The 23,068-nt window shown below is 42.3% G+C and overlaps 1 protein-coding gene across 1 annotated transcript; it reads left to right on the top strand.

Annotated features, from left to right (window-relative positions):
- The first annotated feature begins 261 nt into the window (after positions 1-261).
- Positions 262-22,392, top strand: GLRX3 (glutaredoxin 3). Its single transcript, XM_051618643.1, has 11 exons — positions 262-355; positions 4,903-5,011; positions 7,837-7,911; positions 8,524-8,725; positions 14,964-15,136; positions 15,231-15,292; positions 17,448-17,505; positions 19,284-19,336; positions 20,478-20,517; positions 20,600-20,692; positions 22,122-22,392. Exons 1-11 carry the CDS (start codon positions 285-287, stop codon positions 22,170-22,172), a joined length of 987 nt encoding a protein of 328 aa, XP_051474603.1. The 5' UTR covers positions 262-284; the 3' UTR covers positions 22,173-22,392.
- The last annotated feature ends 676 nt before the right edge of the window (positions 22,393-23,068 follow it).

The following is a 23,068-nucleotide window of genomic DNA, read 5'->3' as shown; positions in this document are numbered from 1 at the left end:
AATATCAGGAAGAACTTCTTTCCTGTGAGAGTGACACAGCCCTGGGACAGGCTGCCCAGAGAGGCTGTGGAGTCTCCTGGGCTGTAGACATTCAAACCCACCCGGCCACCTCCCTGTGTGATGTGCTCCGGGTGACCCTGCCTGGCAGCGGGGCTGCAGCGGGTGGCGTTTCCCGCTCCCTCCCAGCCCCTCAGACCTCGGGCCGCGGCCCAAGATGGCGCCCGGGGCGGGGCGGGGCGACGGCGCATGCGCGGGGCCGCCCGCCCGGGACCCGCGGCGCGGCCATGGCGGCGGGGCTGGTGGCGGCGGCGGGCTCGGCCGAGCAGCTCCGGCAGCTGCTGCAGCGCCGGGACGGGTGAGCCGGGGGGCCGGGGGGCTGCCCGGGCCGGGCTGGGCTGGGCGGGGCTGCGGGGCCGGCCGGCCAGGGTCCCGCCGCGGCAGGGCCTCCGGGAAAAGGGCGGGTTTGTCTCGGCCTCCCGGCGGCCGAGAGCACCGAGCCCCGGGGGGGTCCCGCTGAGCCTGCTGCCGGGAGCCCGCGGGGCGGGTGGGCATGAAGCCGGAACCAGCAGATCGCGCCTCTGCCCCTCGCTGGCAGCGGCTCCTGCGCTGCCCTCGCGGGTCTCGGGCCCTGCTCCCTCGGGGGAGCCGCTCTGGGGACGTTTGGGCTCGGCGGGAGGAGCAGCAGCAGCTCCCGCCGTGCCCGCGGCTTTTGCTTTTTACTGTGTTCCTCGTTTGTCTGCTGGAGGGAAAGGTGCAGGAACTTGTTCTCTCTGACCCTCGGGCTGAGCATGGGCTTGGCTCGGGCTTGTCAGGGGCGGGAAGAGAAGCTGCTGTGCCTCAAACCTTTCCCTGTCCTTCCGCTGCTGGATCAGCCGGTGGCCTTGGGGTGAATGCGGAGAGAAAAGTGATGGAACGAGCGGTTTTAAAAGGCTGATGGAGCCGCCAGCGTCAGTGTCCTTCAAGGAAACGTTGATAAGTGTTGATGATGGGAAGAAGAAATTAAGATTCTCTGGAGCGCGCTGCGTGTCTCCCTGTTTTCCTCTCCCTAATTATTCTTCCACCCGGTTGTTGTGTGGGAGCATCCCAGAGGCAGCTTTCCCTCTCACGCATATATTGGCAAATATCATATTTTAAAGTTATTTTCAATAAAACCCCCAGTAATTTTCTCATTCTTTTTGTTCACAGAACATGATCTACGTTTCTCTTTAATGGGCTCGATTATTTTATGCATATTCTTTTTGTCCTAAGGTGATTTGATAGAACTGATAAATCTTCCTCTGCTCAATTAAAAAAAAAAAAAAAAAGCCTTTTTTTTCTTCTGTTACTGCAAACAAACCAAGCTAACCTGGTCTTGCAGCACATAAATCCTCCGAATTCCAGTTGTTTTCTTTTTTTTTTTTTAATGATCTGGCTGGTTTCTGGCTGGTGGTAGAACTTAAAAAAATACATATTGGCTAACTTAAGGTACTTCCTACATTTAAATTATCAAATGAATTAAAAAATTAATCGTATAAAAAAAAGTAGTTGTAAACAGTCCCTTAATACAAAGTGGGAAAGGAGAATGTTTCTTCAAGTATTTTTCTCTTGGCAGATTAAGGCTGAAGCCAATAAATGTCCTGAATTTTTCAGGTCTAATGCTGTTTTACTGTTTGAGTTTTGATTTGTTGTGTTTGTTTTTTTTTTCCCCCAAAGTAACAGTATTACCACTAATTAACTGCAACTGCCACCATTTTATTTTGACACTTTGTGGCAGTTCCTGTTTCAGAAAATTCATCTTTCTGACATCAAGTTATTAGTAAACTTTGTGCTATGGAATCACTGTAAATTTCAAGGTTTAATTGTTTTTTTAAAGGCATCTAGATTTTCTGGTTGCAAAAGATGAACTGAGCCAATGACTTGAAAATTATGGAACCACTTCTCTTATTGCTCTGGAGTCTGTTGTTGTACTTGGGCTGTTTTTTGTAAGAATCAGCTTATAAAACTGAGTAACATGGGCTCCCTGCCCAAGAGACTATAAATACTCACAAAATCCTTGTATCTGGGCCCAAAAGGAAGGTGAGCTGTGGGGTGATGATTGTTTGGATAGTCCTGTCAGGGAATGTCTTGCTGTTTTGGTTCTCCAGTCAGCAGGTTCCTTGTTTTATAGGCACACTTTGGGAATCTGCCTCAGCCATGGTGGTTTTGTTAGATGCACCGTAGAGGCAAGACTTGGGGATTTCTGTTCCTGCACAGAAACTGTGATAGAGCTTTTTGATTTTTCTTCTGCTACTGAAGTTTGAAAAAAGTTACCTTTAACTTTATTTTTTGGGCCCACAGCTTCTGCTCCAAAATGTGATACACAAAATGATATAGGAAGAGAAACTTAGAGGCTTGTCATAAGCTTTTTTGTTACAGCCCTCAAACATCTTGATTGAATGCAAGAAATACTTGTGCAGAGTCACGTGCTTCATTTTGCTCACTCTATTTTCTTCCTTTCTTAATGTTTTGAATTCCTGTTGCTGTTTTTCAGGTTTAATTTAAAGTGCTCAGTGACCAGGAGGGCAGTTGAATTGCCAGATTAATCTTGGTCTGTGAATTAATTTGTCAAACTTCAAAAAAAACCCCCACAACAAACAACAACAAACCCTGGTGCAAATTAAAGTATGTTTTTTACGGAGATAAGTACATTGCAGGTGTGTGTTGGAAAGGAAAGGACTGGCTCTGGTGGGATGAGGGTCAAATAACCATGTGCTGATTCCTCCTGTGCCTCTCTGGAGCTGACAGGTGATCAGCTGTGTAGCAGGGAAGAGTTATGATTCCTGCCTCAATGGAAGGGGAGTGCAGGAAGTTATTTATTAGTGTTTTGGCCTGAACTGTAGCCACTGGACTGCTCTTGTGCTCTTTTCTGCTTCCTGCCACTGTTTGTTTTTAGCCAGTGGAAATGTATCCAATCATTTGTGTATCATCCAAATAATTTCTTAAATGTCTAGACAGGTGCAATGACAGCTTAACAGCTTCATCCTCTGAAATTCTAAAAGCTGTGGTAGATCTCAGTAGATTAAACTGTTTTGTCGTAAAACCTGATTTAAAAAAAAAAAAGGTATTTATGTTTATCTTTGATCCATTTTTAACAACTTCTCTGAGCTGGTAATGGTGTCAGTAAACAGTGAGTGTTTAGTGGTAGGGGAGGTCTCAAAACTGGTATTTCAAAGGAAGGATGTGATGAACAAGGAGAGGAAAACCAGTTCTGGAGCAAAGCTCTTGATAATTTTCTGCATCAGAGCTTGGTCTGTCTTCTTAAATATTGAACTACTGCTGCTTTTTTTAAATTTTAAAATCTTTTGTCTGTCATGACTGGATATTCTCATACATATAAATCACTCCCCCCTGTTTCCCTACCTACCTAATTATTTTCACCTCATTACTTTGTGGCAAAAACTTTCAGCTGCAGTGTGAGGACAGCGCTTCCCGGTGCCTGTCCCTGCTGACTCAAAAGTCTTAATTAAAAGGTGTCTGTGTGAGCTGACAGCTGGGGCGAGCTTCAGGAGAGCTGCCTGCTTGCCGGGCAGGTGCAGCTCCTGCACCAGCCACCTGAGCTGTGGCTGCCCCTTCTTGGCTTCCCAGCTGGGCCCCACCAAGAGCACTGCTGGAACCTGCTGGGGTACAGTTCTGCAGCTCATGGTCACTGGGCAGAGAGGTGTGCTCCTGGGTGTATCAAGAAGTCTGTATCATGTCCTGTAAGGAAAAAGTAAATCACTTTAATAAGCCTTGAGGCTTATTAAATAAGCCACCCACAGGCTGGGTGGAGAATGGATCCAAAACAGCCCTGAAGAGAAGGACTTGGGGGTGATGGGGGATGAGAAACTCAACACGAGCCGGCACTGTGCACTGGAGCCCAGAAACCAATCCTGTCCTGGGCTGCATCACAAGAAATGTGGCCAGCAGGGCCAGGGAGGGGATTGTCCCATCTGCTCTTGTGAGACCCCACCTGGAGAGCTGTGTCCAGTTCTGGGGTCCTCAGCACAAGAACAGCATAGAACTGTTAGAGCAAGTCCAGAGGAGGCCACAAAGATGATCCTTGGGCTGGAGCAGCTCTGCTCTGGAGACAGGCTGGGAGAGCTGGGGTGTTCAGCCTGGAGAAGAGAAGGCTCCAGGGAGACCTGAGAGCACCTTCCAGTGCCTGAAGGGGCTCCAGGAAAGCTGGGGAGGGGCTTGGGACAAGGGCAGGGAGTGAGAGGACAAGGGGGAATGGATCAAAACTGGAAGAGGGGAGATTTAGCTTGGGCATTAGGAGGAAATTCTTCCCTGTGAGGTTGGTGAGACCCTGGCCCAGGTTGCCCAGAGAAGCTGTGGCTGCCCCATCCCTGGCAGTGTTGAAGGGCAGGTTGGATGGGGCTTGGAGCAGCCTGGGCTGGTGGGAGGTGTCCCTGCCCATGCAGGGGGGTTGGAACCGGAGGATCTTTGAGGTCCCTTCCAACCCAAACCACTCTGATTCTGTGAAGTGCAGGTGTGAGTTGTGAGCAGCACAGTCGGCTCAAAGGCTGCACGGCTGCTCTGTAACTAGGAAGAGATGGTTTGCTTTGGGAATCAGTGCTGCTGTGCCTTGTGTACAGGAGTGATGGAAGTACCTGTACAGATGGCAGCCCTGGAGAAGAGGTCTTGAACTGCTCCTGAGCTCACGTCTAAATTTGCAAGGGTGGCACTTCCAGTAAGAAAGAGAACTGTCTTGTTCTGTAATTTTAGTTTTTACCAGTCTGCAAACTGCCTGTTTTAATCAGCTTTCAAAGCAGAACCATGCTCTGGGTCATGCCATGATGGCAAAAAAAAAAAAAAAAAGAGGCTACCCTGTTATATTTCTACCAAACTTTCCTAGAGTTGCTTTGGAAAATTAAGTTAATTAATTTTAATTTTTTATTTTTATAGGTCCCTTGTGGTTGTCCACTTCTGGGCACCATGGGCTCCTCAGTGTGCTCAAATGAATGAAGTTATGGCAGCACTAGCAAAGGAGCACGTGCAGGTGACATTTGTCAAGGTAAGTCTGGTGTTTGAACTTGGTTTAAACAGAGGAGAACCTTTATTACAAAGTGTAAGTGCTACAAAATATGGGTAAAGTTGTTTTTGAAGTACCTTTTTGGATTCCTGTTCAAGGATGTGAGCTGAACATATGCAGGAGATGCATAAAAACATTGGAGATGAAAGTTTTCAGAGACAACTTCATTTTATTGTGCTGCTTAAAGAAAAGTATCAATCTATTAAGATCCCATGAAGGGTATTTTTCAGTAGCTACTGCATCTAAAAAATAGGCTGATTAATTTATCTGTGCCTTCAGTGTCTCAGTCCTTCAATAGCCATATTTTTAAAGCATGATTTTCATCCCTGGATTTGAGATTAGTTTGGCAACGCTGTTCAGTTGAGCTGAAGGTGTGCTTTGTTCCCATGATGCTACTGGTTAGCCAAGCAGATCTCAGGGCTCAGATTTTCTGTCTGACACTGAAGATGAACAGCAATCTTTATGAAGTTTAAAGGAAGATAAATGCAAGCGTGTGCACCATTGTCACTCCAAGATGACAGATGTGTAGTGGTGAATGGTATAAGCACATGAAATACTCTAGTCTTGTCAGATCCTCTGCACATCCTAGTGGGAGAACCAGTGTGGAGGGAAAAATGATGCACTTCATCAACATGCCATTTGTTTTAGAACAACTCTATCTTGCTAATGGGGCACTTTGGTGATTATGAGGGCAGGGAGTAATGGAGCAACCAGCTGTGTGTGAGTATTTTGATTTGATTTCTTACAGTCTTTAGATTTTGTGGGTTTTTGACTGATTCAGTTGGTATTTCTCCCTGTAAAATAGAAGACAGAACTGTTTTCATGGTAGTATTTGTTTACCTAGGGTTTCAAAAGACTAATTTTAAACATTTTGAAAATTCAAGCTGCTTAACTTTAATGTTGAGTTGCTGTAGCTTTTAGTAGGCCCAAGAAAGTTTGAAAACTCTCAGTTGTCTCTGTTATTTATATATTATTTGATTATAGCCCTTATTATTCAGCTGTAATTTATTTTCTAATAACAAGGTTCCAAAGTGATGAAATGTTGCAAAATTATAATGGCCCCTCCTTCCCCCCTCAGTGTTACTGATACACTTGTTTAGAGAAATAAGCTACTGAAAGGCTTAAGTGACTTTTCTTGATAGTTTTTTGTTTGTTTTTTTTTTTTTGGGGGGGGGGGGGGCAGAGCTCCTCATGAGGAATGTGTTTGATTTTGTCAGTTCTTTATGGGATTTTGGCCTGTATTCCAGAATAGCCAGTCTGCCTTTCCACTGGCAAGACCCATCAGATGGTTACAGGTGTCCAGGACTAGTGCACAGCCTTGGAAGTTGTGAGCAGTCACATCCTAGAGCAAAGCTAAGGAGTAATGACATGAATTTTAGTTGTTACACAGCCTAACTCTAAGATCCTTGGCTGGGTTAAAGTGAGTGTGTCTATATCCCAAAATAGTTAGAAACAGTGTTTAGGACAGTTGTACCAATAAGAGCAAGTTACTGAAATATGAAATTGAATTTGTTCTGTATGTGGGAACCTCACCAGAGTGGAACATGATTATCCAAGTAAGTAGGATATTTTACTGGGAAAGAAAATTAGTATTATAGGTAGAAGTCATTGAATCATTTGCCGCTTGAAAGAGAATAGATAATTAGAATCTACTTACAGCTCTCAGGTTGTAGCTTCAGTCTCTCATTTGGTCCTGTTGGAGCGTTGATTATCAGAAGTAAAGGTGAAGCTTGGGCTCTCAGTTTTTACTTCTACTGAGTTGCTTCTGTATTTAGTGAGTTATTGTCTCCTGTCTCCAGCCTGTCTAGCTGGAGCAAATCCAAACCTGCTGTAATACTGAAATATTCAGAGCTTCACTACGTATGGGTTCACAGTGAGAACAGTCGTGGTGTTTTCTAAAACACGTAAGAATGGACAGGGATGGGCAGGAGCACCTTCTGTTCAGTAACCCTCTTGATGCTTGTTCATTCTCTGGTTTGAGGAATAAAATTTGAAAGGCTTTTTCTGCTGTGCACTGGATTGCAGGTGTCTGTTTGAAACATTTGGATCTGTTACCACTTTTTTAACCATTAACTCTGTGGTTGTTACAGAGCCTTATGTATTGTCTCACACAGCCTTGTACTGGATCTTCTGTCACTTGAGTAAGCTTTTGGCCTGGGCACAGAAAACCACAAATTTGAGGTCATTAAAATATGTTTTCTTGGCAAATTACTACATTGTATGATTTCCAGGTAAACATTTGAATGCTGGATAAAATTAGACCAAATAATCTCAACAAGCTCAGTAGCCTTGCAGGAGTTAAAACTCAAATTGACTAGACATCAATAGGTTATTGAAGAAACACTCCTTTTTTCTTCATAATTTGCAGAAGGCTGCAAATGTCAGTCATGATGTACTGCCCCTTGAAATTAGTCAATAGAACAAACAGAAAGAACCGCTGTGGGCAGAAAATAAGCACTGTAATCATGACATAACTGGGGTCAATGATTTATGGATTTCAATATAGTAGTAGCTGCATATGATTGAAAATTTACTAGGTCACTAGTGCACCAAAAATTTTATTCGCAGCCTCTGGGCATCTTTTGAAATGTGCAACAAAATAAAAACCTCTGAACCTGTTTTGACACTGTGGGCTCAGTGGATGACACGCCAACCCAGTGAGTCTCATTTAAATGCAAATGTGCCACAAACTTCTGCATCAGATCTTTTTTAAATGTATAAAATGCCTAGGAGAACATTCGAGGCAGGATTGACATCCCCAGTCAAACTTTAAAGAAGATTATGAAAATAATCTTTTGTTTTTGTAGCTGGAAGCAGAAGCTGTGCCTGAAGTATCTGAAAAATATGAAATTAGTTCTGTTCCAACGTTCTTATTCTTTAAGGTAAGAGAAGATGGATTTAAGAAGAAATGCATTCCACGTGGACTCTTAATATATATTTACTTTTTTAATACTATTGCCAGAAAAGCAGAACCTTAAGAACTTTCTCAGTCAAGAAGCACTTATGTATCTGATTAAAGTCTATCCAGTGGAACCTAGAAAAGTAGATTGAAATTATTCTTACACTTTGTAAATAATATTTCAGAGCTTCCTTAATTTCTTTGGTATTTTACATAGTTTTTGCTGTAGTTGTTGTACCTTGTATTGGATCAAAATATTCTCAGTAGTGTTTCCTTGTCTAGCTGTTGTTCTGCAATGTGGCAAACACCCAAGTAAATAATCTTGGTAGAAATGACAGGTCTTTTTCGGTCACATTTGCCTATGATAATAGCATTCAAAATATTTTGTGTTCTTCTAATAGCAAATTTGGTAGAATGAGCAGCAGCCAGCAGAATGGTGGGAGTCTTAGAACTAAAGACTGACTGAAAGATCAATACACTGATCTACCCTGCATCTGAAAATCTATGCTTTATGTGGTGGTCTTACTAGTTGTTTATGACAGTACAAATTCTGAATTTAATCTTTTAACATGAGCCTGTGTTTTGCTTTCCTTAGAATTCCCAGAAAGTTGACAGGCTGGATGGTGCACATGCTCCAGAGCTGACCAAAAAGGTGCAACGCCACTCGTCCAGCAGCTCCCTCTCTGCTGCCTCCAAGGACACTGCAGGAGAGGATCTCAATCTGCGGCTGAAGAAGCTCATCAACGCTGCCCCTTGCATGCTCTTCATGAAAGGCTCTCCCAAAGAACCTCGCTGTGGTAAGGGTTTCTTGAGGGTCCCTTGGGACAGCCCTTCCTGTGGGCTGGCTGTCAAATTCACTCTGTTTTGAGGAGATACATCCCAAGGGCATCTTGTACACCCTGAAATGTTAATGGCAGTATTTCCATATTGCTTATGTGCACTCCTGAATTGCTGTTCTCTTAGTTAAATTTTGGAAATCGAATCACAGAGATGGAAGGGATTTGCTAAAGAATGTGCTATGCAGTGCTGACCTTGGAGCAGGACTTGTTCTGAGCTGGCTCAGTCTTTATTCATGATGCATTTTGTGCATCAAGTTACACACGCTGAAAATGTAAAATAGTCTGGTGAGAGAAATTCAGTTCAAGGAATAATATGAGTTGTCTAATATCCAGGATTACTGTTGCCATTTGGAAAAGGAAAACTATCTAAGCTGGTGAGATTGAAAGACCAGTAGCATGAGTTTCTGCTGCAGTGAAATCCCTCTTCTTAAACCTAATATTCTTAACCCTTGCTCACTATTTCAAGTACTTGGTTCCTAGCTGACTTGAAGTGTTGGTCCATGTGGGAAGCACATGAGCAAATGCTAAAACCCCAAAGTTTCAGCATTGTGGAGCTGCCATCCCTCTGCTCATGCCATCTCAAGAAGCTGCAGTGCAGAACTGATTTTGTAGGGCTTTCTGTAGGGAGCTGCAGGAGGTGAACAGAAGAGCACTGATGTAGGATGGGGATTGCCTGGCCAAACAGCACTCTTGGCAGCTCTCCTGTTGCTGTTCAGTGTAGCTCTGGGGACATTGTTTTGGCAATTAACACAACACTTCTCAGGCCATCTCTTTTGAGTGTAATCCTTGCCTGCCTTTGTTGGAGTTTATCTTCAGTTGTCAGTCTGCTGCTAACCCACCAGCCTTCCTCTCCTGATCCTTACAGGAGTGAACAGTAACTGCTGGTTTCTGTGCTGTTTTTTTCGTGTTCACTCGTTCCCCAAGGCCTGTGTTCCATTGTGAGAATACAGGGGCCAAAAAGCAGTGTCTGAAAACAACCGTTCCTCATCTCTAGAGCTTCACTGGCAATGGGAAGACTTCTCAGTCTTGAGTTTGAAGTCCTTTTCAGGAATTATTCTGGGGATGGTGGCAACAAGATACAGTTACAAGATTGTAAAACTAAGAGTGGGGAAAGGCAATGGGGCAAAAAAAGTTGCATTGACTTATTTTACCTCCTTTCCGCAAATTGATCTAGAGATCAAATGTTGCAACTTCTACAGTTACTTCTGTTCAGGAGATGGTTAAGATTGAATTCCTTAAAAAAAAAACCTAACAGCAGAACAAGGCAAGCGTTAGCACCAGGTAGCTCCTTACAGCCAAGCTCCTGCTGAATGCCCTGTGACATGTATTTACAGAACCAATAAAGAGATCAGTGCTCAAAATATTAAATTGTCATGCAAAGCCTCAGGTGTTTGTGTCTAAAACCAAGGAAAACAGTTGTTTTGATCTGTGCATGAATTATAGCAGCATGTGCAGGCTTGGAAGATTTTTCATAAAGTTTTCTGTATTATGGCAGACATGCATTTGATTTAAATGTGTTTAAAACACTTTGGGGAGGGAAATGAGGACTCTCAGAACTGTTCTTTCTGACCCTCTTCTGGGAAGGGCTCAGCATGTGCAGCCTGGAGACAGAGCAGCGCTTCTGTCTGGTGATGAGTCCACCAATGTGTGGTTCAAGCTGTTGGTGTGGAGGTGTATTGATGCTGTGTTCACATAACTGCCAAATACCCTTGTGCTGTGTAGGCACTGCTGGTATTCCAGCAGTGGAACATCTCACCACGATTTTAAGTGTAAGGTTTAAGAGTATAGTCTGCTCTCATGAGATCCCACCTAGAGTATTTTGTCCAGTTTTGGAGGCCTCAGCATAATAAGGACATGGAGCTCCTGGATGCAGTCCAGAGAAGGGCCACAAAGATGATCCCAGGGCTGGAGCAGCTCTGCTCTGGAGACAGGCTCAGAGAGTTGGGGTGTTCAGCCTGGAGAAGAGAAGGCTCCAGGGAGACCTTAGAGCACCTTCCAGTGCCTGAAGGGGCTCCAGGAAAGCTGGGAAGAGGATTTTTACAGGGGCTTGCAGTGAGAGGACAAGGGGGAATGGATTAAAGCTGAAAGAGGGGTGATTTAGGTTGGACATTAGGAAGAAATTCTTTGCTGTGAGGTTGGTGAGACCCTGGCCCAGGTTGCCCAGAGAAGCTGTGGCTGCCCCATCCCTGGAAGTGTTGAAGAGCAGGTTGGATGGGGCTTGGAGCAGCCTGGTCTAGTGGGAGGTGTTCCTGGCCGTGCAGGGGTGTTGGAACCGGAGGATCTTTGAGGTTCCTTCCAACCCAAACCAGTCTGGGATCCTGTTGAATTCAATTAACAGTTTCCAGAGCAGGCATCCCCATGTAGCTGCTTGTGTTTTCTGTTGGAGTGTCTCCAGGAAGTTCCCTGAATAAACTGGAGAAATACTTGAAGGAAAATGGGTGAAATAGTGTGGAAGGATTGAAAACAAACTGATTTTACATGTTCTGTCCATTTATCTTCATCTGGAAGGATTCAAATTGTCGTATCACCATGTACTGTTAAAAGGGGGAAAGGGAAGGATATTGATCTGGAGCACATTGATTTGGTGAGGTGAGAATAATGCAGGTTTGAGAGGCATGACTGACCAGACAGCCCATGCTGTTTACACTGCATCTGAGAAGTCATTCTGTCATGGGAAAGAGCTTATCTCATGATGCAGAGTTACTGAAATGGAAGTTTGGGTAAATAACGGTCTTTTCAGTAACTGCAAGTAGTTTTGGGTGAGGACCAGTGCTTGAGAAAAGTGGGATCTGAGCAGAGTGGTAGCAGTGGTGAAGCTGCCAGGTGGGCTCTCAGTACTGAAGTGTACTTTCAGGTGTTTCTGTAAAAAGATTGTAGAAATGCCAGAGTAAGTGCAAGATCCTCTGCAGTGTCTGTACTTCCTGTGCTGTATTTGACTTCTGCTGTGCTGGTCACTTCACATCTTTATTCTCCTTCTTTCAAGGCTGCTCTTTCATTTCAAGGCAGTAATATGTTTCAGAATCACTTCAGTAGAAGCAGTTTCAAATACAACCTCAGATTTCAGAACTGTCATGTTCACTGGGCTGTGAACTGTCACTATTGTCAGTTAGTTTGGGATTCCAGCAGTTTGTGCACAGGCATTTGCACCTATGAAGAGCTGATGAACTCCCATCTATTTATTGATAATTCTGTACTGTAATCATGTAACAATATGGTTATAGGTGTGTGAAAGTTACATCATGGGAATTCGTGTATCATTTTGTAGGAATGGGAATTTGGGTATATTCTGAAGTAGACTTGTGAAGTGCATCCATTGGTACATCCTGTGATGCCTGTTTGTAACAGAGCAGTACTCTGATAGGCTCCTGATGGTAATGAGGATGTTTGGGATGTCTGCAGCTTAGATTACTCAGACAGGACAGTTAGGATCTTCATCATAAACTCAATATGGAATGCAGGTTCATTTGCATGTCTTAATACGTTAAATTATACATTCAAGCTTTCAGTTTTATATTTGATCCCTAGTACCCAGTGAAAAGTGCACAGGAGATACTTAACTACATAGATGTATGTATTACATTTGGAAGTATTTAAAATGTAGTGCAACATGTGGAATCATCTGGACTTACAGCTCTTAATCTTGCAGTTGAATACCGTGTCTACTTTAGATTGCTGTGGCACTTCTTGGCAGTATTTAGAGATGTTAGCAAGTTGGGTTCATCAAATTTCTTAGAATAGACTGTTTTTTTCAAAGTGAAGATAATTTAACATTTTGTCAAAGATGGTATGGTTCTGTTATAGCAGTAGTAGTAATAACAATAGAGAGAAAGGAGCCATGTTTGTTTAGAGAAGATGTTTCTGAATTGTATCTATTTTGATACAGAGAATAGACTTGCACTGCAGTCTGTAGTGCAGGTGGAGCGAACCCTGTCCAGCAGTGGGTTTTGGGATCTTGTAGTTGCTAAGTTCTCCATTGGAAAAGCCAGCTAAGGGTGCTGTAAAGGAAGGTTTGTCCCCTGGGCTGTGTGTGCACTGGCAGTTGATGTGGTTACTGCCTACCTTGTGTTACTGCAGTGGGTATTTGGTTGTGCTTCCTCAGTATCGTCATGTTTTGAGGCTGATTTTATTGGTGTAGAATCTGCAGTGGCATTTGTCATCATCCAGATAGCCACTTAAAACATTCTGTTAGCAGTTTAGTTATGCCTTGTCATGCCTGTATGGCATTTCTTCAGAAATTCAACCTAAATCTTTTGTTACGAGAACGAGGCTGTTCTGGCACTTTATCCCTGAGCATAACGCTTGCAGACTGCTACCATAACCCTTCCAAATGAAACACAACCAATCAATCTTTCTGCTTTGCATGTAATTGCCTACAGCTAAAATAAAGCTGCTTTCCCCCCTCCTTCCCCCAGTTCCTTACAGTAGAAATGAGTTAATATATTGGCGATGGAATAACCATCAGCAATCAGCCCTTAGCTGTTTACTAATGAACTCCCAGATGGATGAAGAATTTCAGATTCTGTGTTTTACTTCAGGCTGTACATGAACTTAACACTTCAGTTCTAGAAAGAAAAGCAACTTAGATGCCATACATATAAATACTGCTACTTCATGTCTCAATAAATTTCAGATCATGAAAACTGCAGTAAAAATCCATATTTCAAAAACTAATAGGTGGTCTTGCAAGCTGAAATCAAAGGTCATTCTTCTACGGCACTTTCTTTTTCCCATTTAAAACTTATTTATTTTTCCATTCCTTTATTAAAGCCTTTAAGCATTGTCTCTCCTTTTTTTTTTTTTTAATATTTTTGTAGAGGTTTTCATTTGTACAAGATTTGTTGGAATTCTTTGAGGGAATTGCAAGGGCATTTAAATCCCAACTAGAATGAGTTGGCAACACACCTTATTATCACATTGATTTATGGATAAATTCTCTTGGATCATTTTGCAAACCATATGATGGTGTTGTCTAGGAGACTTCTACTTCCTTAAAGGGATGTGCATGAAAGGAACAGTGGCAGGTGTTGAAATAATTCAGGATAAAGACCATGTGCTAGAAATGGAGCAAAATTCCCCAAACATTCTGTGTGCTGTGAAGTACTTAGTGTTTTCTTCCTGATTAGCATAACTTTCCTAGCAGTGCAAACACGTTGTGGAGGAACAGTGGGTTGTGACTCAAGATCTGATCAACAGTCCTAAAGATCAAGTCATTGGCTGCCTTGTGCTGTAATGTACAGCTGGCCTCCTCTTCTCTTCTGAAGTACCTGCAGGACACTGTGGAACATAGAATCACAGAATGCAGGCTTGTAAGGGACCTCAGGGATCATCTTGTCCAACCTTTCTAGGCAGGAACGTGGTTTAGATGAGATGGACAAGAACCTTGTCAAGCTGAGTCTTAAAAGTGTCCAGTGTTGGGGACATCCAGTAGCTGGTGTCTTCTCTGGAGGACCTGTGTCAGTGGAAGTGTTGTGTAGATGAAGATGACCTTGATCATCAGTCTAAAGTTTCCCTTTGGGTGGACTTGTTGACATAAAGGTACAGCTTAGGTGTGGGTGGTGTGTGGGTGTTTTGGTTTTTGAAGTGAGTTTGAAGAGTTTCTGTAGAGACTTCATTTTGTAAAAACAATTATCATCATTTAAAAAGAAAACAGTTTAACCTTTCACTTTAATGGGAATGTTGAATTAAAAATAGAGTAGGAGGATTGTTTGAAAATGGAATTTTGTGTGGGTTTCTCTCTAGAGGAGGAGGATTCAGGTGATTATAGACTTTAAATTCTATAATGCTAACATTCTTATACATCTAACTTTCTACAAATAATGTGATTATTTTCTTAAGAAAAAGGTGTTTAGCTACAGAAGGGAGAAACTTTTTGCTAAGGTTGTCCAATTAAAAACCTGCTTTAATAGTGTGTTGGAACCACAGAGACACTGGCATATAGGTTAGTTACTGTGTAGTGCTCTAACAGAGAAGCACCAACCAGACTTACCAGCCTGTCCATGTACTTTGGTTTTGTGATCCCAGTGACGTGTGTTTTATGTCCCTTGATAGTATTTGAGGATCCTGAGATCCTCAACACTGGGGCTGTTCTGAGCTTGTTCTCTAGAAGAATTGCCTTTTTTTAAATGAGTGAGGTTCAGTACAGACATGGGAATGCTTTGTTTAAAATTGTGTGTAATTCCTCTTTTTGTGTCTGCAGGTTTCAGCAAGCAAATGGTGGAGATACTGAACAAACATGGTGTTTCATTTAGCAGTTTTGATATTTTTTCTGATGAGGAAGTTCGTCAGGGGCTGAAAACATATTCTAATTGGCCAACTTATCCACAGTTGTATGTATCTGGAGAGCTTATAGGTGGACTGGATATTGTCAAGGTTAGAAACGGAGACATTCTTAATCTTGTTACTTGTCACAAGTGTGGTTTTGCTGCATTTTACATCTGGTTTGTCTTCTCCCCAATCTCCCTAGGAACTGGAGGCATCTGGAGAACTGGACACAGTCTGTCCCAAGGCTCAGAAGCTGGAGGACAGGTGTGGTGTGTTATGTCCTTATTTAAAGGGTATCTTTTTTTAAGGTTTTCTGTATGTTCATTTCCACAGGGGGAACCTCTTGTATAAATACCTGTTCTTTCACTTGATCAGAAGTGTGTAAATATTTTTTTTTAACTAAAGAACTCCTGCAGTTGTTTAATATGTTCTGTTTTCTATACAGTAGGTATCACCTAATATAAAGTTATACTGTTATGTGTGTCTTAAGCTACACTCTTCCAGTAGGCTTTATATTTGTAGTTTGTTAACATTTAGTTATAGCAGAAATACGTAGTTTCCTTCTCAACTCTTTCTTTGTAAGAATTTATTATTTAATAACTGGGAAAAATAATCTTTTACGTGTCAGTAGCTTTTGTTGGCTTTACTTGGGGTACACTTCATAACTGTGATATCTCTGGAGGAAACTTCTGGGCCTGTCTCCTCATGTCCTTCAGTTCCTGTTTTCTTTCACTTTGGCAACACAAATATATACTGCAGCAACAGGGAGTGTATTGCTTCCTAAATTAGATGGAGTATCTAGAATCCAGTTTGTCCTCCTTTAACCATCCCATGTCAAGATTCACTCGTGTTTGAAGTTCTGACGTGCCCCAGGCAGCCAAGCTCCAGATACCTGACAAGTCACTGTGTTTGAGAAGTTGCTAGTAGGTGTGGCTTTTGTCAGGTTATTCTGGGAGTGATGCCATTGAGCCTTGCAAAGGGGACTGGCTTACCAAGGAGGTGGCCTGTACCTAGGAGGCAAATTCATTAGCATGGATTTCCTCCTGCTGTCTGAGGTGGTAAGAGCAGCTTTTACAGAGCTCTAGATGTGCCTGGTTCTGGTTCTTTAGCCTCCTCGACACAGTGGAGAAACAATTTAATGCAAACCATTTCAATGAGGTGACAGTCTATACTTACTTCCACACTCGTGTATTCATTAATTCCCTTTTAATTTAGTATGTGGCTCAGGTTTACCTTTTGTTACTCTAGTAGGGTAACTTGTGAATTGTTTCACCATGGCCACAAAAAACAACTGCTACCTTTTGCAACTTGAGATTAAAGGGAGAGATGAAATTACCTCAATATGGCCTTTAAAAAACTTACTTTAGAAGGCTTTCTTTAGTCTCTTCCATTTTGCAAACTCTCATAAGCTGCAACTTTATTGAATATATACATAGTTTTTTGCTTTGCTTAATCTTTTTGGGGAAAGAAGGTAATGTGAAAATTGAATCTACTTAATGCTAAATTATGTTCCTTTACTCAATATCTAATCCTTTCCCATCAATTAACTGCATCTTCTTCACTTGAAAATACCCTTGAAAATGGACTCTGGACATCAGCTTGGTTTCACAAAACAGATTTGGCAGCTGGGGAACCAGCTCAGGTTACTGGAGCTCAGCTGTGCTCTAGCTGTTAGGTTGGCTGTTGCTTTTTAAGCCAGAGACCACTTGGTTGGGTTTCCACGTTCAAGGGCTGGAGATCACCAACACAACTTCATTTAGTTGTATTTTGCCAAGACTCTGGTTTCTCCAGTCTAGGATTTTCTTGCATTGTGTGAGTCCTGCCAAGTGACATCCCGTGTTAGGCATTTTATAGAGGGTAGTTTGTCCTTAGCAAGAAACTGTGGGATAGGAGTCTTTGCCAGCTTTTCCCATCAGTTGTCTCAGAAAGCCTTTCCTGAAAGGAGAGGGAGAGCAGGGGAGTGTCTGAGGGCTGTGCAGATAGACCAGAAGTGGACAGGGCACAGTGAGACAAAACAGACCTATTCCTGAGTTTCTACTCCATGAATCTTATGACTGGTGGAGAGTAGCTGTGGCTCTTACTCTCACATGGAGAATGAGAAACACATGTAAAAGCAGTGTTGTCACTAAATACACTGTATTTAAAATAGCCTAAAATGTTCTGCTTACACTTCCTGCTGCTTGATACTTAGAGGTCAGTCTAGGAAAGTCCTGCTCTAAAACTACCAGGATGGCTCAAATGCACTCACTAGTGACAATCAGCAATGAAACAAATAGAATTGCTTACAATAATGCTGTAAAGGCATTTGGGAAAGCTGTTATTTGCTGTCTTTTCATTTTTGCACTTGTTTTCCTGTTGAAACAAAGCTTGGGATAATAACCAGGCTGTTTAAATCTTCCTTTTTTTGTGCCTTCTGTAGGCTTAAAGTCTTGATAAACAAAGCTCCTGTGATGCTTTTTATGAAGGGAAGCAAACAGGTAAGATGATTGCAGGATGTATTATAACTAAACCATTTTTTACACAGAGACCATTACCTTATTTTCCTTAATGTAAATTAATGGTGCTGGGAAGTTAGTGATTTGTCTTTTTATCAGCTGCTCCTGTAAGTTTTATAGTCCCTGTTTTACCTGATGGTAACATGTTGCTAGAAGTGAAAGCTGAGACCTTGGTGTCCTACAGTGATATCTGTCAGTTGATCTGCAGTCCAGCAATGACTGGAAGAACTGTGCATGTCCACTTGGTCTTGGTTACTCCTTGTCTTTGCAGATAATGGGTTTTCTTCTGATGTTCTGAGTGCTCACCCCCATCTCTGTGCTGCTCCAGGCACACTCTTGGACTGTTGCCCAAAACTTCCTCTCTGGGTGCAGCATTCTTGATATTTCCCTCTGCTAACCTAATTGCATTGGGATCCCATCCTGTTTAATTTCTCTGACTTTATTCAGCTTTCACAACTGCCTTTAAAAAAAAAAAAAAAGCTGCTAGATGTTTTCAAGGCTGAAGTGTAATTGCCACACACCACAAATTACCCACTCATTTTCTCACATGCATGGAATGGTCTGTGCCTGGTGTCTTGAAGCTGCACTTGGTTCTCTTGCTCACTGGCACACAGGTAGTGACTGCAGACAGACAACTGCTGGCAGGATTTTAACAGTAACAAATGACTGTGAACCAAAGGTCGCGCTGTTGCTTTGTGTTGCCTGCTCAAACAAAGTAACCAGGGGATAAATTGTTCCCTTTGGAATGGCAAGGCACTGCAGTTCTTCCTGCCAAAATTACTGGAGTGGCACCCACCTCAGACTTCTCCTTGGAGTGGTGTACCCTGAACATCAGTTGTATTAGTGCTTGCATGTTAACAGTCACTTGTGGGGTGGTTTGTTCCCTGAGACTTCTCTGTGTATTAACAATAGCTAATTGGAGAGTGGAGCAGGTTGTTTTGTGGAGCCTTTTCATAACCCCTGGCACCCTGTGGGTTGTGCTGACTGGACCAGGGGGTGAGTGAGGTGGGCTCAGGGCTTTGAAGCAGATGCTCATCTGTGCCCTTGGATGCCTGGGTCCTGCCTGCAGAGCACCAGGACTTGGGCAAGCTTCTTGACACCTGCTGGGTTTGCCTGTGCTGCTGGTGGAGTGAAATTGCCCATCAGATGGGATAGCCTGGATTAAGCATGTGATGTCTAAAAAATGATGGGTGCTCTGTCCTTACACTGTCAATATGAAGAGTTTGCAGTAGATACTTGCAATTATGAATTCCAGTTGGGAGTTGCTGTGCATGCAGCCTGTGCACCAGCTGAGCCTGGGCTGCTGCTTACTTCAGACTGGAAAGGAAAGGGTAGTATATGTGCCTCAAAGTAAAACATCTCCTTTGCAAAGGCATCTAAGGCGTTTGTCCCATCCTACCCACAGCTTTGGCCTTTTGAACATTCAGAAAATAATCAAGCCTAATGAGTTTTCCAGATAGTGTTGCCAAACCTGGAGCACAGATTCACCTTGGATCATTTCACACCACAACTGAGGAAAGTGTTTTGATATTTTCAATGTTTTTTTTCACTTCATTGGAGTAGATAAGGAAAGAGACTTACAATACAGTTTACAGCTCAAAATATATGAAGAAGAATGAAAGAGGGATTAGCAATATTGCTCATCCATTAAGGTCGTCACTAGCAATAAATTGGTAATAGCTTTAGTGTAGTTTGAAGATTTGAGTTTTGTGGATGAATTATAGCAGATATGTTTTTAACATGTGTATTTTGCTTTTCAGATGGCAAAATGTGGATTCAGCAAGCAGATTATAGAAATCCTCAATGGCACTGGGTATGTAAGTCTTTATTACTTAATCTTGAAAGCCAGTTCTGTATTAAAAACTATATTTTATAAGTAAAGGGTTTGGAAAATATTAGTGGAAGTCTTCCCCAAACGTATTTTTCTTTGTGTAAGAGTATTTTAAAATATCTTTATGTAAAAGCCCATAGTGTAAGTCACTACTGCACTTCTTTGATACCAAGTCAGAGGTGGTGTGTGAGATACCAAGCTGTTTTAGCACAGCTACACACTGACTGTCTTGCTGGGATTGAGGAGCTTATTGCAACACTGAAGTTTTTCTTTTTCTTTTTTTTTTCTTTTCTTTTTTTCCTTTGGCTGTGATTGCTGACATGAAAGAAGTCCTTCCACTCTGATAAGCAGCTCTCCTTAGGAGAGGTCCCTCTTGATCTGTTTTCCTTAATCCTGGAGCCTCTCATGTTACCTAGCCTCAGTTTTCCTCTTCAAAGCCCTTGTTTCTGTAGTGGGAGAGATTAGTATCATCTTCCTTTGAGTAAACTCCTGTTTCAGTTGTACTGCTAGTTAGAGGTTAAGCAGTTGTCTTGATTACTAGATGTTAGCATGGGCTTTTGGGAGACAATGGATAACTCTACAGCAAAACACAACTCAGAAATGAGTGGCAGTTACTCAGATCATTGTTCCTTGTTACTGGCTCTCAGCCACTGGGAGGAATCTACACACTTGCTAGTTATTGAAAGGTGCTGTTGGAATTGCATCCCAAAACTCATGCCAGAAATCCAGTTTACATGTTGTTTTTGTGTTGTTAGGCCAGTAGTAGATGAAGATGGTGAAACAGCTGCAGCTGGCTGATTCCCTAATAAAAACCTCAAAAGTGTGTGTTTTCTTAAGCTGTTAGGGAATGGAATTACTTGGAACACATTTTGGCCAGGTAGAGCCTAAGGTATATGGTCTAGTTTTTAGTGCATTTTGCTGCCATCTGCATTAGAAGGTCTTTCCCATGAAACTAAAAGTTTTTACATTTCACTTCTTGGTGCATAAGGTGTTGGTTGACCTTTTAGCTCCTCTTACTGTGAACTGTGACTGGGCAGCTTGTGAACCCCTTTTCAGCGTATGAGGGTGTTGCACTGCAACACTCCCCAGCAGCTGATTTTGTTGGTTTCGTTTTGTTTTGTAGTGTTGATTACGAGACATTTGACATCCTGGAAGACGAAGAGGTAATTCAGTTTTCCCATCATTGAGGACTTCACTGTGGCTTTTACAAAGGTTGAAGTTGACATTTCAGGTTATTTTTCTTAGGTTCGGCAAGGATTAAAAACCTATTCCAACTGGCCAACGTATCCTCAGCTGTATGTGAAAGGTGAACTCGTTGGAGGGCTGGATATTGTTAAGGTAGGAATGGGAGAGTCTTTTGAGGTGTAAATTGACCATTTGTTTCAAACTGTAGCAATGTTTTCTGCCCATTACACACAGAAACTCCTGAGTAGTGGCCCTAGATCTCTGCTCTTGAATTACTTGGTAGCTTTTACTGGGGCTTCTATTAGCTCAACATATGGTTGGGAGGAGCTCTAAATCTGCAGCCTTCTCCTCTGCTGAGATTTAAGGGAGATGTATTTTCTTGGCAGCAGTCAGTTACTGTTACTGTAAAGACCATTTTTACCCCGTGGGTGCATTTTTACAGGTTTCTCTTCTTAGTTTTACTTCTGACATTGCTTTTCTCAAATAAGGTGGGCGAGACATTTTTTTCCTAGCAAACAGTCTCATTCCTGGAAGAAAGTAAGGTTTATTGTAGTTGTTTGAACAGACCCTCAAGCAACAAAAATAGATCTGCATCTGTTACTGTGGTTTTTGATTTTTGTAACAGAGCAGGCACAGTGTTCTAAACCCCAAATACTCCTGAGCCCATTCGTGTCGGAATGTTTTATAGCCAATTCCTCAGACACTGTAACTCCTGGGAAGATACAATCAATAAATCTCATTTAGTTCTAAAAATACTAGTATTACTTAAATTATATAGATTAATTTTATTTATTTAACAAGTGTGTGGGTTATTTCGGTGATCAGTAAGCATAGTCTTGGGCATTGCAGAGATGCTGCAAAATGCTTCTCTCACAGGAATTTCAGTCTAATTTGTCTGTTTGCAGTGTTAGGCTCTATTCAGTTCACACTGACTAACTTGTGTGGGTAAATTATTGTTGTCAGTACTTTAAAATGCATTCTATGATACAGCATAATATGAAGGAAAAAAGAGGCAGCTGCTTCTCTTGAGATGTGGGAAAAGAAGATATGTTCCACACCATGTTATTTTAAAACCATTTCCTGATGTTTTCTCTCTCTTTAGTAAGCTAACAACTTTCTAATTTGACTCTAACTCATCAAGATAATATGGGCAAGCACCTTTTATTTATAACTTCTACAAATCTCATGCTGTCTTGTTTGTTTTAGTGTGCTATAGTAATGAAACCTGGTCATTTTTTCATTTTGTGGGAGACATGTTGGGTGTTGTAAAATTCTGTGTGTGCCTAAAATAGGAGCTGAGTTACATCTAGGAGGAGACAGACCAGGGGCTTTACCTGGTAAGGTTGATAACAACCCATTCTTTTCCAGGTGTATCTTTTCACTAAAGTTTCCTCTCTTTCTAAATAGGAAATAGAATTTAAATCCAACCTTAGGAACGTCGGTGTCTTGGTCAAGAGGGACCTCTAGTGGGTTCCCTTCATAGCCAGAGGATTGAGTTCCTTCCTGTCCCTGTGGCAGTCCTGCCAGCATCATCACAACATGGACATGGATAATAATTGCTGTGTATGTATTTTTTTTACAGGAACTAAAGGAAAGTGGTGAATTGTTGCCTATTCTGAAGGGAGAAAATTAATGGAAAAGGACATGGATGGGAACAGAAATACTTGGAACAATTAGTCATTTCTAGATAGTTCTGGAGCTGATACAACTGACCTGTGGAGCCAGTCAGGAGTAAAAAAAGACAGCTCATGTACTCTGTGTTTCACAAGGCCATGCTACAAGTGAAAATGTTTCCACTGAAGATAGAGAAATGTCAGCATCTTCCAATTCAATTAAAACATGATGCTAAAGAACTGTTGCCTTGTTCTTGCACTGGTTCTGTGTGTTGTTTGCCCCTAGATGTTTAAGAATTGAGTCATGGCACCACTATCCATTGCAGTACTGTATAGGACTCAGTTGCATCTTTTCTGGAAGGGGGCTCAGCCCTCATTAGGTGAATATTAATGGGTGTACCTGTCTGGTGTGGAGCATAATTTTCTGTCCTTGTTAATAATTGTTTTCATGTTTATGGAGCAAGAAAAGTACTATTGAAACCTTAATCCAGTTTCCCATTAGGAAGCTGTTATTAATGAGTTTCAGCTGTATACTATGCATCTTAATTATCTAAGTAGGTACAGTAATTGTTAATTTCAGATGTTCAACCTATTTTAACATGGCTTTTTGGGCATATTTAAATTAGGGTGGAAACGAGCCAGTAAACACAGTGCTGAGGCCAAGTCTTTTGGTGTGTTGTCAGTTCTGCTTCAGTTAGAGGGACAGGTTTGCTTTCTGAGCTGTGGCTTGGGCACTTCAGATCTGCTCTTTGCAGCAGAGAGGGGTTGCAGGAAGGCTTTCCTTTCTCCTTTTGTTGGCTGTGTTTGCAGGGAGACACCTGTAAGATTCACAGCCCCAAACTCCTGTGAGGATTTGCTTCCTTGTTAGGAGGGGTCAGGACTGACCACCTGCTCTGCAAATTGTGCCTGGGAGAAG

Source organism: Apus apus, chromosome 4 (genome assembly GCF_020740795.1).
Source record: "Apus apus isolate bApuApu2 chromosome 4, bApuApu2.pri.cur, whole genome shotgun sequence".
Classification (NCBI taxonomy): domain Eukaryota; kingdom Metazoa; phylum Chordata; class Aves; order Apodiformes; family Apodidae; genus Apus; species Apus apus.
This window is presented reverse-complemented; position numbering and strand designations above follow the sequence as displayed.